The sequence below is a fragment of the Simochromis diagramma genome, unplaced genomic scaffold, assembly GCF_900408965.1.
Source record: "Simochromis diagramma unplaced genomic scaffold, fSimDia1.1 OVJJ01000293.1, whole genome shotgun sequence".
Lineage (NCBI taxonomy): Eukaryota > Metazoa > Chordata > Actinopteri > Cichliformes > Cichlidae > Simochromis > Simochromis diagramma.
In genome coordinates, this window is record NW_024386801.1 from 26,153,402 (window position 1) to 26,169,406 (window position 16,005).

Here is a 16,005-nt window from a genome sequence, read left to right on the forward strand (position 1 = left end):
TGCGAACCATTCCAAGGTGAGCTAGAGGCCAGAAAGCTGGAGGCTTCAATTAAAGATTGAAGCATTAATTAATGGCAGGACTTCTTTTAGCACTGTTGTAGGAATGGGGTCTAAAATCAGTGTTGGGGAGTAACGAAATACATGTACCAGCATTACGTATTTAAAATACAACATTTGAGTAACTGTATTCCGTTACGTTACCATTTGGAAAAGGTGGTATTCAGAATACAGTTACTTTACACTGCGGGGTTTTTTGTCCCTGTTTCATATGTTAGGCTGTCCCCTCTCTATTCTTGGTAATGGACTACTTGCACTAGGGCATGTGACGTATTTCCGTTTCCAAATACTACCGCTTGGGCGTTTCTGGTATGTTTGTTTATCTATCGGTAGCTATGCTAATGTCACTTCAGAATGAGTATAAAAAGGAAAGTATTTAAAACAGAACATTTTCAAAAGCAGGAGAAGAAATACTCCGAGCATTGCTGTGTCCCACTTTGTTCGGCTTCAGCCAAATTTAACGGCATACTAAGTTTTCATGGCGTTCCGACCCATTCTGACTTGAGAAGACAATGGCTGGTAAACATACGCTGGGATCATTTCACGATTACCTCTCACACCAGGGTCTGCAGCAGACATTTCGCCAGTGATCAACTCATAGAGCCAACAACCCTTGATGGTCGAAGGCAGCTTATTAAAGGTGCTGTACCAACACTTTTTGAGTGGAATGGCTATAAAGTTGAACCACCGCGGCGTAGTGTTTGGGAGAGAACGGAGCGACGCCTTGAACTAGTTCCTCCTGACGATCAAAAAGAGCACAGTCTTACAAGAGATCATGACTACTGCTCAGTCCCTGAGCCGTCTGCATTGGACATATCTGCATCAGCTGCAGAAGACCTGTCCGAAGACGTGGAGACTCTGAGGAAGGAAATACAGGAGTTATGTGTCCAGCGAGAATTTGGGTTACAGCGTTTTGCCAAGGTCACCATCAGTTGAATTTCGAAAGTGTTTCCAGTCTTAATGAAACACAATAGAAATGTACTTTTTCTCTGCTGATTGTATGTTTCATGTAGATGCTTTAGTATTTAAACGATATCCTAATGCTACAGGTAAAATACAACACCAAATAGACTCTTAATCAGACTATGTTATACAGCATACCATTAGCATATTTGTCACAGTTTATATTATTGTAACTGTCCCTGAGACAGTTAAAATAAAGTTGGTTATTTTGTGTTTCTGTGATAGATTCATGCTTAATTTAGTTCATTTATTTATAAGAGTAAGATGATAAAAGTGTAACATTAATTAAAAAAACATGTCTAAAATATGTGATTACAAAATATGGGTTTGTTAAATATGTAAAGTGCTGTAATGTTTGTATAAGGTAAAGTTTGTAATTGTCACATGACCAGAGTTTGGTTGAGAGCACAATCACGGCATTGTGGAGCTAGCATGGATACGTGGCTACAGATGCATCTACAGCCTCAGCGTTAATGTTATTCTGCATGTGGTCCAAGAGGCGCACACGGTATGGTTTCATGTATATTGTTTGTATAATGTTGCATACGTGTTCTACAGTGGTAATGAGAGGACATTTTTGTGATATCCATTATTGTGCATTTTCTCTGTTCTGCTTGCACAAGACTGTTTATGGACACTGATATGAGAGACTGATAAGCTCAAAACATTTATGTTGTAAACTTTGTGTTTCTTCAGTTTTCACGGTGTCTGAAGACAATAAGAGTGAGAGAGAGAGAGAAATAAATTTCCGAAGACATCAGTATGATGCGTGGCCATTCTTTGTTGGACCCCTGTAGTTACAGTGAAAACGTACCGCCAACGTGGCTGGAAGTTCGACGTTAGAAGCAATGCATGTTCCAGAATAAGAAAAGAAGAAACGTTCTTGACAGCGCAGTGTGTGTGGTTCGAGAAAAGAGCGGAAAAGAGGCTTGCAAACTTAAAAAGAGGAAACACCATTATTGGCGCCTTGGACGGCAACGACCACGACTTCACCAATAGAGGGCGACATTGACCATCATAAACTACAGCTCTGAAAATCTCTGCCGCTGCACACAGCAAGAACTGTGAAATCCCTGGCGGTCTTCAAGGAAAAGATAACGGCTCTTCAGTCAGCGCCAGGTTGGGCTGTGATATATCCACAACTTCATGGAGAGGTTTGGAGTTTGGAGAGGTCTATTAAAATAATAATTTATTTTGTATAAGAAAGGTACTGAGTTAAAGGTAACCAACCTGTCATTATAGCCAAAGTGTTCCCTTTTATTTTTACAAGTGGTGTTGTTTAAAATGTTCTAATAATGTTTAAGAGTTCAACTTAAAAGAAGAATAACAAGGGGTGTAGTTAAGCAAATTGTTGCAAGAATCAGATTGTACTGAGAATTGTATATTTGCCAGGATCGCATGTACATATAGCAACAACTTGTTTATGCAGCAGGTTTGCTGAAACATGTACAATGTCAGTAAACACAGAAAAATCACATATTGAAGAATGCAGAGAACAAATTGATTCCCTTAAGGAAGAGCTAAGTAGATTGAATGAACAATTGAAATTACAGACTGATGATGTCGAAAGAGAGAAATTTGATTTACTCATAGGTGATATTCATGCTAAAATAGAAATCAAGCAGATAATGTTGAAGAAGCCTGCCTCTAATACTTCAAGACTAGAGCCCAGGAAATCCTCAAGGGAGCGAAAGTTAACGCCCAAAATGCTAGAACTTAAGCAACAAGAGTTTTCTCAGAAGGAGAGTAAATTTATCAAACTATATGAAAGCTGGAAAGAACAAGTTAAAGCTACACGTTCCAAACTTAAAGATGAGTGCTCTGACCAGGAATTAGCTGACATGATGGATACTGTCGAAGGGCTAGAGTCACAAGTGAAAAATACATACGAAGATATGAGATCGCGGTTAGCCCCTTCTACTGAGACTAGAAGAAAAATTGATTCCTGCACAGCAGTAACAGCGGACTTGATGAGAATACTTAAAGTACGTATGAGTGAAGTGGGGCAAGAAGAGTTTGATGCTAAGGCAGAAAATGCGAGACTTCACATGGTGCTAGACAGAGAATATGCTCAGTCAATATTTGGGACTACAATCTCCCGACCTTCTGTACGTAGCTGCCGCTCGAGCTGTTTATCGGAGCAGCAAAGCATCAATGTAAAAAAGGCAGAGTGTGCTGCACAGCTTGCCGCGAAGCAGGCCGAGATAGAGATGGAGGAGGCTATTGCTACACAAAGGCAAGAGCTTAAAAGACTAGAAAATCAGCGAGATCTTCAGGTAATAACTGCAAAGCTAAAGGCTTATTCTCAAGCAGATTCAAGTGAAGCCTGTGGAGAAGACAAAAGCGCACACAGTGCGGTAGTCAGTTGTCCTCCATTAGCTCCTGAAGAAATCATACCAGAGCAAACCTACAAGAATAATAACAATGAACAACCAAACAATAATAACAATGAGTCATTGTTAATGCAAGCCTTGCATGACACAATGGTCCTCACCAGACTTCCTGCACCTGAGCCCCCAGTCTTCTCAGGGGACCCACTTAAGTTCTTAGAGTGGAGCACGAGTTTCAAAGCTTTGATAGAGCGGCGATGCACAAATCCAGCTGACAGGTTGTTCTACCTACGCAAATACATCAGTGGAGAAGCACGGTCTGTATTGGAGGGAAGCTTTTACAGAAAGGATGACGAAGCATATGACCAAGCTTGGGAAGCTTTGAATGCTCGGTATGGCCACCCCTTTATAATTCAGCGTGCATTTAGGGAAAAACTGAACAACTGGCCAAAGATTGGTTCAAGAGAGTCGCTTAAACTGAGACAATTCAGTGATTTTCTGACAGCCTGCAGCAATGCTATGCCATACATCAAAGAACTGCAGGTGTTAAATGACTGTGAAGAGAATCAAAAATTGCTCCAAAAACTTCCTGACTGGGTGACTTCTCGTTGGAATCGTCGTGTCACAGTGCAGTTACGGCAAAAAGAAGAATATCCAAGCTTCAAACAACTTGCTGATTTTGTTGCACAAGAAGCGGAAGTTGCATGCAATCCTGTAACATCATTTCATGCCTTGAAACACACTGAAGAAAGGTCAGCTAGAGACATAAAGCGTCCAAAGGCTAATGCATACATCACAAATGTGAAAGCATCAGAGAGAACAACCACAGGATACAGCGGAGTGGAGAACAATTCAAATGAGCCTGATATAGAAAGAAAAGCAAATGCTTTGCCATCAAACTCAGTCACATGTATTTGCTGTGGAGAAAACCATTCTATCCACAAATGCCAGACCTTTGCTAAAATGTCCGTGGAGAACAAGAGAAAGTTCATACTTGACAATAACCTGTGCTTTGGTTGTCTCAGAAGAGGACACAATTCAAAAGACTGTAAGCGCAAGTCGACTTGTGGGGTTTGTAAAAAACATCATCCAACAGCTCTTCACGAAGACCGTCCAAAGACTCCAGTGAACACATCATCACATAGAATGCAGGCAGAAGAAAACATATCTGCACTTTCTTGTTGCATGGACAGAGGAGATGGTGGGAGCACATCCATGATCGTGCCTGTGTGGGTTTCTTCAACCACCACTCCAGAGAGAGAGACCTTAGTGTATGCTCTATTAGATACACAGAGTAGCAACACTTTTGTAGATCAAGGGGTATGTGAGGAGATGGGGATGAGTTTAGAGCCAGTGAAGTTAAAGCTAACCACTATGATGGGAAGAGATTCCATTGTTCAGAGCGAAAGAGTTAGTGGGCTCAGAGTTAGAGGGTTTTCCTCCAAAAGCTTTGTCAACTTGCCACTTGCCTATACCAGAGACTTCATCCCACTTGAACGTTCACACATTCCCACCTCTGAAACTGCCAAAAGATGGGAACATCTAATCAGAATAGCACAGGAGATGCCTGAGTTAATGGATTGCAAGGTCGGGCTGTTAATAGGCTACGACTGTCCTAGAGCACTGGCACCACGGCAAGTAATCGCGGGAGGTGACGAAGAGCCATATGCAATCAAGACAGACTTGGGCTGGAGCATTGTTGGCAGTTCACAAAAAATGGCAACATCAGCAGAAGTGACAGGCCTGTGCCATCGCTTATCTGTTAAGGAACTTCCACCCTTGACACCAGCCACCACCATCAGAGTGCTTGAGTCAGACTTCAAAGACACAGCTCCTGGAGAAAAGAGCATATCACAAGATGACATACAGTTCATGCAACTGCTAAATGAGAAAATACACCAGAATGCTGATGGGCACCTAGAGATGCCACTTCCCTTTAAGGCACGTCCTCAGCTGCCAGAAAATAAGCGTCTGGCTCTGGTGCGACTTAAGCACCTGAAAGGGAAGTTTGAGAAAAATCCCAAATTTAAGGACGATTATGTAAGGTTCATGGACAATGTCTTCAAGGAAGGTGATGCTGAAAGAGCTGAAGATGATCCCAGAGAAGGAAATATGTGGTATATTCCACATCAAGGCGTCTATCACCCGAGAAAACCGGAAAAAATCAGGGTTGTGTTTGACTGCTCTGCAAAGTACAGTGGCACAGCTCTGAATGATCACCTCTTGACTGGACCTGATCTCATCAACAGTTTGACTGGAGTACTCTGCCGATTTCGCCAACACCCAATTGCAATCATCTGTGATGTAGAGAAGATGTTTCACAGATTTCATGTAAACAGAGAGGACAGAAATTACTTGCGATTCCTGTGGTGGGAAAATGGTGAAACAAACACAGAGCCAAAAGAATATCGCATGAAAGTCCATCTTTTCGGGGCCGCATCCTCACCAGGCTGCGCAAATTATGCAATGAAGTATCTTGCGAGCCAAAATGAAAGGGAACATCCCACAGCAGCCAACTTCATCAGAAGTAGTTTCTATGTTGATAATGGGCTAATCAGTGTAAAAACTGTGAATGCAGCCATTGAACTAGTGAGAGATGTGCGGAAGGTGTGTGCAAAGGCAAGACTAAGGCTCCACAAGTTCATATCCAACAACAGAGAAGTCCTGGAGTCAATTCCACATAGTGAATGAGCTAGTGGAGCCCAGGATGTGGACATCAGCCATCATGAACTCCCAGTTCAGACTGTGTTGGGAGTAAGGTGGAGTGTAAGCAGTGACACCTTCTCCTTTAAAGTTGCCCTGGAGGAGAAACCAGTAACACGACGGGGAATTCTGTCCATTATAGCCTCTGTGTTTGACCCATTAGGCTTCTTGGCTCCTTTCCTTCTAATAGGAAAGAAAATTCTACAGGAAATGTGTCTAAAGAGCATTGGATGGGATGAGCCACTGCCTGGTGAATTGAAGCCACAATGGGAGAGTTGGGTCACTGATCTGAAGAACCTGCAGAGACTCCAAATCCCAAGATGCTTTGTACCTGAAAGCCTTGGGAAAGTCCAGAGAATAGAACTCCACCACTTTTCAGATGCAAGCAATCGTGGGTATGGTCAGTGCTCATATGTTCGGGTGATGAGTGAAGACCAAGTGCATTGCTCCCTAGTCATGGGCAAAGCAAGAGTTGCACCCACAAAAGTTGTAACCATACCAAGGCTGGAATTAACAGCAGCAGTGGTGTCCTCAGCAGTCAGCAGAATGCTAAAAGAGGAACTGGAGCTCAAAATTGACCAAGAGTATTTCTGGACTGATTCACAGGTGGTTTTGGGCTACATTAACAACGAAGCCCGCAGATTTCACGTTTTTGTTGCTAATAGAGTGCAAAGAATCAGAGAAGCAACTGATCCTGCACAGTGGCACTATGTTGACACCAATCAAAATCCAGCGGATCACGCTTCCAGAGGCCTCACAGTAGCGGAACTGATCAGTTCAAATTGGCTCATTGGACCTCATTTCCTGTGGGAAAGAGAGTTTGTCACACCAGACTCAACTCCAGACCTTCTGGTAGGTGATCCAGAGGTCAAAACGACACAAATACTACAAACAAAGGTAGTAGAGACAGGAACTTCTTGGAGAGACTCAAAAGGTTCTCAAAATGGCATACAGCAGTAAATGTAGTTGCTGGCAGCAACTAGCCAAAAGACTAGGAAATAGAAAACTATCGAAAGAGGGTGAAAGGCTCAATAAACCATCCACTCTTGAACGCCCTATACATAAATTAGTGGTCCTAATAGAAAGTAACTAGAATGTTCCAGTGGAACTTCTTTAAAACTGTGTATGGGGTGGTTAAAGTATTAGGATTGACTTGCAAGTTTGTCACAATTAAGTACTGTTTGGTTCTGTAAATTCCTAGATTTATTCAAATTATTTACAGATTTCATAAATCATAGTAATTTGGTGAGAGTGTAACTGTCCCTGAGACAGTTAAAATAAAGTTGGTTATTTTGTGTTTCTGTGATAGATTCATGCTTAATTTAGTTCATTTATTTATAAGAGTAAGATGATAAAAGTGTAACATTAATTAAAAAACATGTCTAAAATATGTGATTACAAAATATGGGTTTGTTAAATATGTAAAGTGCTGTAATGTTTGTATGAGGTAAAGTTCGTAATTGTCACATGACCAGAGTTTGGTTGAGAGCACAATCACGGCATTGTGGAGCTAGCATGGATACGTGGCTACAGATGCATCTACAGCCTCAGCGTTAATGTTATTCTGCATGTGGTCCAAGAGGCGCACACGGTATGGTTTCATGTATATTGTTTGTATAATGTTGCATACGTGTTCTACAGTGGTAATGAGAGGACATTTTTGTGATATCCATTATTGTGCATTTTCTCTGTTCTGCTTGCACAAGACTGTTTATGGACACTGATATGAGAGACTGATAAGCTCAAAACATTTATGTTGTAAACTTTGTGTTTCTTCAGTTTTCACGGTGTCTGAAGACAATAAGAGTGAGAGAGAGAGAGAAATAAATTTCCGAAGACATCAGTATGATGCGTGGCCATTCTTTGTTGGACCCCTGTAGTTACAATTATTTTTATGTCAGTGTGTAATGTTAATTAATGATTGACACGATGTCTCTCTCGTGAATAGATTTCCAAACTATGCTCATTTGATGGCATTTTGGTTTTTGATTGAGCCTTGCATCTATAAAATGATCCAGGTTTCAAGAGCCAAGTCAGCTGCCAATAGGAACGAAGAAGTGTTGACACCTGCACGCACATCAATGGTAGGTTATGGGTTTGTTGGTAGTTAGAACTAGAGGTGTAATGTTAATGTATTTATGTACAATAACATTACATTATGTACAATAGCATAGGACAGGTGTATGTATGCTAAAGGACTCAGCATCCTTTACATACATACACCTGTGTACTACAGCACCTCATTGTTTACCCCATGGTACAGTATGGTATGCATAACCATTACAAAACATTTAGCCAAGAAAAGCGTAATTTTACTAGTTCATAGCTTAAGGAGTAACATTTTCCCTTTTGTTTTCACCTTTCAGAGGCAGCTGCTACAGCCAATTGACGAGTTCTTTCTTTTCCTGGTTTTCCTGTCAGTTGGTTTGAAGGAGAGGGACCTGGCACATCGATTTAACATACACCAGTCCACAGTGAGCCGCATTATTGCAACATGGACAAATTTCTTGCCACTGCACTGGGGTCTCAATGCATCTGGCTTACATGTGCAGACGTGCAAGCTTACCTCTCTGAGGAATTCAAAGATTTCTCAGACACCCAGATGATCCTTGACTGTACAGAGCTGAGGTGTCAGACACCATCCTCACCACTTCTCCAAAGTGAAATGTACTCTTCGTACAAATCCCACTGTACGATGAAAGCCCTGGTTGGCATAGCTCCACATGATCCAGTGACATTCATCTCTAATCTGTATGCTGGTTCGGTTAGTGACAAGGAACTATTCAAACAATCAGGCATTGCTGAGAAGTTGACTGAAGACATGACAGTGATGGTAGATAAGGGTTTCCTAATCACTGATTGTTGTAAATGCAAAGTGTACAGCCCACCTTTTCTATCTAAGCAGAAGCAGATGCCAGCATACCAGGTTAAGGAGACGCAGGCCATAGCCAGACTCAGGGTACATGTGGAGCGAGTCATTAGGAGGATAAAACAGAACAAACTTTTTGATAGCATCATTACCATGTCACATGTTTACAATATCAACCAACTGTTTGCAGTAGCATGTATGCCGTCAAATTACCAGAACACAACATTAGTTAAAAAAAAAAAAAATGGGTTAAGTGAGACAAGATGGATTTTTCCCAAGACGCCAGTGCCAGTACCAGGAACTTATGGAAAATGACCTGCAGCTGAGGCCACTACAGTTGCATTTCTTCCTTGACAATACTTGATTACAGAACTGGTACTTGAGTGCTGATAGTTGAGTTCCAGTTATTGATAATTCTAACTCATTGCAAATGTTGAATGTTAATAATACTGTTTAATTATACTACTATATTACTATTCAGAGTCAACAAAATTGTTTATCAAAATTATAAAGTTAAATCACTAAATCGTTGGAGAATCACATTTGCTCAACACCTGCCACAGGTGGATGAACCCAAATGCTGCTTCAATACCTCAACTCTTCTTTACGCTCATTGTTAGTTATAAACAGCTGCACTCACAGTTCAGACCCTCACTGTGGCATTAATATTTATATGTTTATTGTAAACTTTTATTCTGCATCTGCTGCTGGAATATCATTTTCAGCTCTGTGAAGTACATGTCCAGTAAAACAAAAGATAACTTGATTTTAATCGTTCAGGGTTGTAAACAGGTCACAGTAGGCTTAAGGGCTTTTATTTTGAAAGGCACAAAGAGGACTAACCCATCAGCTGGGCTGCTAAAGCAGCAGCTGAGCTTTATTTTGAAGGAAGAACATTGCTTTCAGGTATATTTGGTGAAAGAAACGAGTCCGAGTCTTCTCTCATAACAAGTTTCAGGTTTATTAGGATTTTACTCGCGTGCCATCAGCTTCTGCTTCTTCAGCTTCTTCTGTGAAACCTGCAGAGAGAAAGAGGCAGAGTTATGACATCATCGATCAGAGAGTTTGCACCGCTGCCTTGGCCAACAGTCGCTCAGTTTTAACAGGGTTGTTTTCATGGAGAATCCAAAGGTGTCCTAAGGAGTCATCACTGCGACAGATGATGAAGAGGAGGAAGGTGACGGGTTCAGATGTGCAGCCAGAGGAGCAGGATTCACTGTGTTTGCTGTGGCATTCATGGGACCTTCAGTAAAAGGGAAATCACAGCTCTCCAGGTCCCTAGAGACTAAGCCAACTTTAATTCCCCTAACCTCGCTCCGTGCTGCATGTTTGAAGCCCCACCCCTCGCTCTTCCCTCTCCACGTTCTCACCTTTTTCTTCTGGGCGACCTCCTCCTCGGGCTTGGGGACGATCTGCTCCTTTTCTGTCAGGATCATCTCAATGTGGCACGGCGAGCTCATGTAGGGGTTGATGCGGCCGTGGGCGCGGTACGTACGCCTCCTCATCTTTGGCGCCTTGTTGACCTGGATGTGCTCAATGACCAGAGAGTCCACGTCCAGACCCTGAAAGCACAAACACGGGTCAGAACCACCACGAGAAAATAAGACTCCATCGATCCTTTCAGAGCTCAAATCATCAGATATTAATCATTTATTAATCAAAGGCTCTGATTGGTTCACCTATTGCTTCCAAACATTTGGAGATGAAGACTAAACGTCACCCGAGAAACCGACTGCAGATCAATAGATGCTCAGACATCAATAATCAAACTGAGGCCTGAAGCATGTGATCATTAAAGTGGTGTTGTCCTCTCGTTCCAGCTGTCTGTGATTCTCAGATTGCTCAGACTGTAATTGTTCTTTTCATGGTTAATACAAAGGTGTCCTAAATGGTCATCACTGCAATCTGCTGCTCACCGATCAGCTCAACAACAACCAGCTCCACACAGCTGAAACCGAGCTCAGGGTCATCTCAACGTCTCCGCCTGCCCTCATGTGGAAGCTCGCCTCCCTAAAGCCTGCCTGTGATCGCCACCTGTAGGCTGATGTCACGATGCAGATAATCATTTTAAACTTAAAGAACGCTCTTGTGTCATAACTTCATGAAATCAAAGCCAGTGTCCTCAGGGACCTGCTTTCTGTTGGACCAACAAAATCCAGATATGCTCAATAGATTTAGATCAAATGTGCATACTCTGTCACGTTTAAGAAGTTGAAACGCACGACGGAGTATCATTGAGAGAAAAATATTAGTGTTCAGTTTGAGAACCAAGTTAAAATGTGAGATTAAAGCTGTCGATAAGTCAAAGCTGCCACGGCTCCTTTAGTTCATAAAAACAGCGTGATGAGTTCAAGGACGTCACAGAGGCAGTACAGAAAACTGCGTCTGGGAAACAGCAGGATGGATGTTACAGCTCATGCCATACAGAGGAGCTACGACTCATCACAGACATAAGACAGCTAACTCATTTGCAGAACAGTCCAACATTTGGACTTTAGTCTTAAAATAAACAAGTATTTTTCATTAATGCGACGCTGACATGCACACTACTTAAGAGACGCCACATTTAGAAAACTAACAACGATTCGATCACACAAACTACTTTGCACATCACTAGCACAGTTTCAGGTGTTTAAAGCTGCAGACAGACGGGTGTGACCTTCAGACTAAATTGGTATCGATCCTTTCAATATAAAAGTGTGTTCCAGGGAGTCCATCTCTCTGTCTGCTTGCTACACCCGTTGGCCCCTCACCTCCTCATGACCTCACCTTCAGCTCAGCGTTGCTCTCGGCATTCTTGAGCATGTGCAGGAGGAACTCGGCACTCTTCTTGGGCCAGCGTCCCTGGGTCCAGCCGTGCTGTTTGGCCTGAAAACAGAAAACATCAAAGGTGCTTTTAGACCATGCCTCCAAGCTCAGAGGCGGGGTAACTCTGGCCGCCTTCGCTGCTGCTCAGGTTACTAGATTTAGTTTCATCTTTAATCCAAAGGTGTCCTAAGAAGGTCATCACTGCAGCTGTCAGAGTGATGCCACGCTCGCTGGGACCTCACCTGAGCACAGCGGCCAACGCCGCCGTTGTAGCGGCGGAAGGGGACGCACTGGTGCTTGACGATGACGTCCCTCAGGTACTTGTTGGCTTTGCGAATGTGCATGCCTTTGATGGCCTGGGCCGTCTCACGGGTGTTCTGAAAGTGGGGACACAGACGGGTCAGAGACCGGATCAACAAAGTGGCACCTTTATGTCGTAACCTTCATGACATCAGCATGACGTCCAGATGTTGGGTCAGTTCTGAGGGCCTCAGCCGTCACATTAGATTTAATGAAAGTTGAACGTGTTTATAGATTTTAGGGGAGGCAAACAAACCATCAGAGAATCTCTGCGATCTGATAGATTCGACAGAAAACCAAGTCTCTTTAATCCACAGCCAAACAAACCTAGGATCACTGCAGCCATCTTTAAAACTAGAGCTCCTCCCACTGACATAAACATTAGACCAGCAGCTCATTCAATCACAGCAGATTGTCTATTCAACATTTTTAAACACACAAAAGTTACTCAAGCCATTCACAGTAATTTATTTTTCCTGTAAAATCCTGACTTATTCACTCCTTATCCTCGGGAGCAGAGCTTTAAGTATCTGAGCTTAAATATTAACTTCAAATTATATACACAGAAATTCTATTTAATTACAGGAGGATTACACCTGTATTCAAAAGAGAGATTAAAAGTGTCACCAGTTATTTTCAGACATCTCACACATTCTGCAGCTGAAGCAGAGCTCCAAACAAACTGGGCTGTTCACAGAAACCAGGCTCATGCTGTTACCTGAAGCTCTAATGAACAGACCTCACTGAGGTTTATGCTTCAGCGAGACAACAACCTCGAAGGATATTTAACTACACATCACAGATGGCTCATAAACACCACTGACTCCTCCTGTGTGGTTTTTACATGCATCAGTGAGAGAACCATAATCACTTCTATCAGGACGATTAACCACAGCATCAATGTAAGGATCACTCAAACTGGGTGTGAGGAAGTGGAAAAACTGGGGGGACAAACGTGTCTGCGTGAAATAAACTGACCACAGTACACTGTTTCTATTGGCTGGGATCACAGATAGACATAATGCAAGAGTATAAAACATTTCAGTGCATCTCCCATCACTCCCCGCGACAACGAGCCATTCAGTTTCATGACTCTGAAGTAAAATGGGATCATTTTTCTCTACTGAGTCAGAGCACCATATTAACTCTGAACCCACATCCACGTGTGTTTAATGAGTTATTAGAGCCCAGATTCAGAAGCCTGCTGCTGCTCATGTAACCCACTCTGAGCCTCTACACACCTTTACACCTGAGAGAATATACTTTATCATGGACACGCGGGAGACTACAGATGAACCCTGTGATCCCCTTGGTCTGTGCCCACATGTGGACTCTTACCTTGAAGTGCACCCGGAGGTTGGATCCCCTCGACTTGCATGCTGAAACACAGAGAGAAGCCGTTAGCACCCCCAGCAAAGACCGGGATCACTCCACCAGTGAGTGCGGCAGCTCAGTTGTGTCATTAGTTTGTTTTCATGTGGAATCCAAAGGTGTCCTAAGAGGTCATCACGGCCACCAGCTAACCCCCACACATAGCTGAAGTTCACCTTTACTCACATTTAGTCGGGTTCTCGGGGTCGAGAGAGTAGCGGACCATTGTCAGATATCTGTAAGAAGAGGCACACGTTAGTCTCCTCAGGCTAGCACACAGCAGGTAAGACCATCTTAGACAGCACCGTCTCAGGTGACGTTAAACAGATTTAAACCCCACAAACACGGAGAAAAGGAGCTGCTAGGGCCGCTTTACAACTCCTATCCACGCCACACGGAGCCAACATGGCGGACAGCCGCCGGAGCCACCAACCCGGCGTCTCCGCAAATATCTTCATAAAACTTCATTTAATGGCTCCAGACACACAATTCAACCATCAGCGCACACATTTACACACAACTGACACAATCCAGCGGCTTACAGCGCAGGATGCAGTATATTTACTCGGATTTAACATGGATTCTCCGCTTCGTGAGCGGGACAGAACTCCTACCTCTGAGGCCGCGGAAGGAAGAGGAAGTGTCCCGGACGGCGCTCCTCTACTTCTGCCTTCCTGTGAGGGTTACCGCCCCCTGGCGGTGAGGAGGAGGAGGACGGTGCTCGGGGCGCAGTGAAGCGGAATGGACAGCAGGGGGTGGTATTTCACACACACACAAAATACGCGAGAAAAATTGTTTTCCCGTGGTTACGCCATGATTATGACGTAAACACGATAATAGTGATGGGAAGTTTGTCTCTTTTCAGAGAGCCAGCTCTTGTGGCTCGAATCCCAAAGAAGAGCTGGCAGTTTTGGCTCCCAAATGGCTCTTAATTTATTATCATCTGTAGCCTCATATTTGACAAATATGAATGCTTTGTGTGTTGATAAACCCTTTTGCATTTAGTGTTTTTATGAGATGCCTTATAATTGCCTAATATTGTGTATTTGTTCTGTTAGAAAAGCAGGCATTCTTACTTTTGTATAATATTTTAATCAAACTTTTGATTTTAATTCAACACAAAAACAAAGCACTGCAAACAAATCCACAGAACAGAAACAGAACCAAACTCAGCAGCCAAACAGTATGTCCTCAGGTTGACATTCAGAATAATCAAATGCCTCAGCTTGATGAACTGATGCAGTTTCTCGTCTTAGTTAGTATCTGCTTCTTCTTTAAGCTGGAGCGAGATGCTGCTTCGTTTACAGTTGTCAGTCATATTTACATGTTTTTACGATGCACTTGGACTCTCATTCTCACCGCAGTCTACTGTCTCACTCACTGACTGAGGAATATCGATACTTCCAATACCAGCATTTCATGTTGCAGGATCAATTCCCATATGAAAAATTATAATATCTAATTTGATTAAATTGGTTTTTAATCATAAATATGACATACAGACAAAAGTCGGCAATACCCTGTTAATAAGAACTACAGTCGCCTTCTGCCTCTCATTCATGTTTTTTTTTTTTTTTTTTTTTTTTGTTTTTTACAGCTCATTGTGTTCTACGTCCTGATTGGCTGTAGAGCATTGTCAATCAATCTCCGTGCTGTGTCGCCTGTACAGTACAGAATGTGTTTAACTTGTCAAATTTACATAAAGTGCTGTACTGTATGTTGTAAGTTTTCTCTCCAACAAACAACAATGTTGACGAAATGTGTTGCACCGTCGAATGCAGAGGAAGATGCTAAGCATTGCACAAAAAGCTGGACTTCTGGACATGCTAACGGAATGTAGGAGTTACTGTATTTTTCAGATTATAAGGCGCATTAAGCAAAACAAAACAGTCAGATAAGTCAAACTTTATTTAACTCATTCTTCTTGCTTCCTCTACTTCCGTACCATAGATTCATTACTGTGGAATTCTCTCACAGCTGCTCTGTTCCCATATTCTGGACGTGAAAACAGGGTTTGATCTTTGGTTTCATTCTGTAATACTGGACTTATTTTCTGCGTAGGTTTGAACTTTGAGAGTGGTTAAATAAGAGAGAAAAGTGTGAAAATGTTGATGCCTGTCTGAGAACAGTGTATAAAATGTGTAGTGAGGGGTTTTACAGCCTTAAAATGTAATTGTGCCCAGAATGCACTTTGTGAATGATAAACAGATCAAACTACCAGCGTTAGCTTCTGCTCTTCAATGTCACAGACATGAAACGGCTGCAGGTTATTCCCACTGTGACAAATCCCCCACACTGAGGCTGTGACAGGAGGAGTGAAACAGTTTTTGACATTTTAAAGGTTTTTGTGTGGATATCTACTCGACTTATGAAATGAAAAATGCTGCTAATGCTAAAGAACTGATTCTGGAACCACTCATGTGTATTCGGAGGGCCTGAAATCAAAAAATATTCGTAGTATGAAGGTAAATCTTAGCATGACTTTATTAAAATAATGTGTTATAATGCGTTTTCCTGATTTTACTTTACTTGTCTTCCCTCTAGTGGGGAAGAGAAATTATAATTAAAATTGATTCAGTGGTGGTCTTTTTTTTTTTTTTTTTC

The 16,005-nt window shown here is 42.4% G+C and overlaps 2 protein-coding genes and 4 non-coding genes across 7 annotated transcripts; 1 reads left to right on the forward strand and 5 right to left on the reverse strand.

Annotated features, from left to right (window-relative positions):
* The first annotated feature begins 147 nt into the window (after nt 1-147).
* Nucleotides 148-9,334, forward strand: LOC120730440. 2 transcript variants are annotated; one of them, XM_040026853.1, is made up of 3 exons: nt 148-978; nt 8,072-8,137; nt 8,420-9,334. In XM_040026853.1, exons 1-3 carry the CDS (start codon nt 412-414, stop codon nt 8,657-8,659), a joined length of 873 nt encoding a protein of 290 aa, XP_039882787.1. In that variant the 5' UTR covers nt 148-411; the 3' UTR covers nt 8,660-9,334. The 2 variants fall into 2 exon arrangements, 1 of the variants encoding a protein (XP_039882787.1); XR_005695108.1 differs by lacking the exon at nt 148-978 and adding an exon at nt 7,338-7,644 and having other exon boundaries at nt 7,833-8,137.
* Nucleotides 9,335-9,859: 525 nt separating this feature from the next.
* rpl17 (ribosomal protein L17) lies at nt 9,860-14,051 on the reverse strand. The gene is made up of 7 exons (XM_040026856.1): nt 14,016-14,051; nt 13,588-13,637; nt 13,369-13,409; nt 11,973-12,107; nt 11,692-11,790; nt 10,293-10,484; nt 9,860-9,941 (listed from the first exon to the last, which is right to left on the reverse strand). Exons 2-7 carry the CDS (start codon nt 13,625-13,627, stop codon nt 9,894-9,896), a joined length of 555 nt encoding a protein of 184 aa, XP_039882790.1. The 5' UTR covers nt 13,628-13,637; nt 14,016-14,051; the 3' UTR covers nt 9,860-9,893.
* Nucleotides 10,011-10,078, reverse strand: LOC120730551. The gene has a single exon (XR_005695129.1). It is a non-coding gene; the product is annotated as a small nucleolar RNA SNORD58 (small nucleolar RNA).
* On the reverse strand, nt 10,760-10,826 carry LOC120730552. Its single transcript, XR_005695130.1, has one exon. It is a non-coding gene; the product is annotated as a small nucleolar RNA SNORD58 (small nucleolar RNA).
* LOC120730550 lies at nt 11,870-11,937 on the reverse strand. The gene has a single exon (XR_005695128.1). It is a non-coding gene; the product is annotated as a small nucleolar RNA SNORD58 (small nucleolar RNA).
* Nucleotides 13,476-13,545, reverse strand: LOC120730553. The gene has a single exon (XR_005695131.1). It is a non-coding gene; the product is annotated as a small nucleolar RNA SNORD58 (small nucleolar RNA).
* Nucleotides 14,052-16,005: the final 1,954 nt, after the last annotated feature.

What these genes read in the sequence shown, in the direction of transcription:
- rpl17 (XM_040026856.1), bottom strand. Translation starts at nt 13,627, where the DNA reads ATGGTCCGCTACTCTCTCGACCCCGAGAACCCGACTAAAT. An exon ending in AGAGCAACGCTGAGCTGAAG is followed by an intron (nt 10,485 to 11,691) that starts GTGAGGTCATGA and finishes TTGTGCTTTCAG; the next exon opens with GGTCTGGACGTGGACTCTCT. An exon ending in AGGTCGCCCAGAAGAAAAAG is followed by an intron (nt 9,942 to 10,292) that starts GTGAGAACGTGG and finishes TTCTCTCTGCAG; the next exon opens with GTTTCACAGAAGAAGCTGAA.
- LOC120730440 (XM_040026853.1), top strand. Translation starts at nt 412, where the DNA reads ATGAGTATAAAAAGGAAAGTATTTAAAACAGAACATTTTCAAAAGCAG. An exon ending in GGTTACAGCGTTTTGCCAAG is followed by an intron (nt 979 to 8,071) that starts GTCACCATCAGT and finishes AAAATGATCCAG; the next exon opens with GTTTCAAGAGCCAAGTCAGC. An exon ending in CACCTGCACGCACATCAATG is followed by an intron (nt 8,138 to 8,419) that starts GTAGGTTATGGG and finishes TTCACCTTTCAG; the next exon opens with AGGCAGCTGCTACAGCCAAT.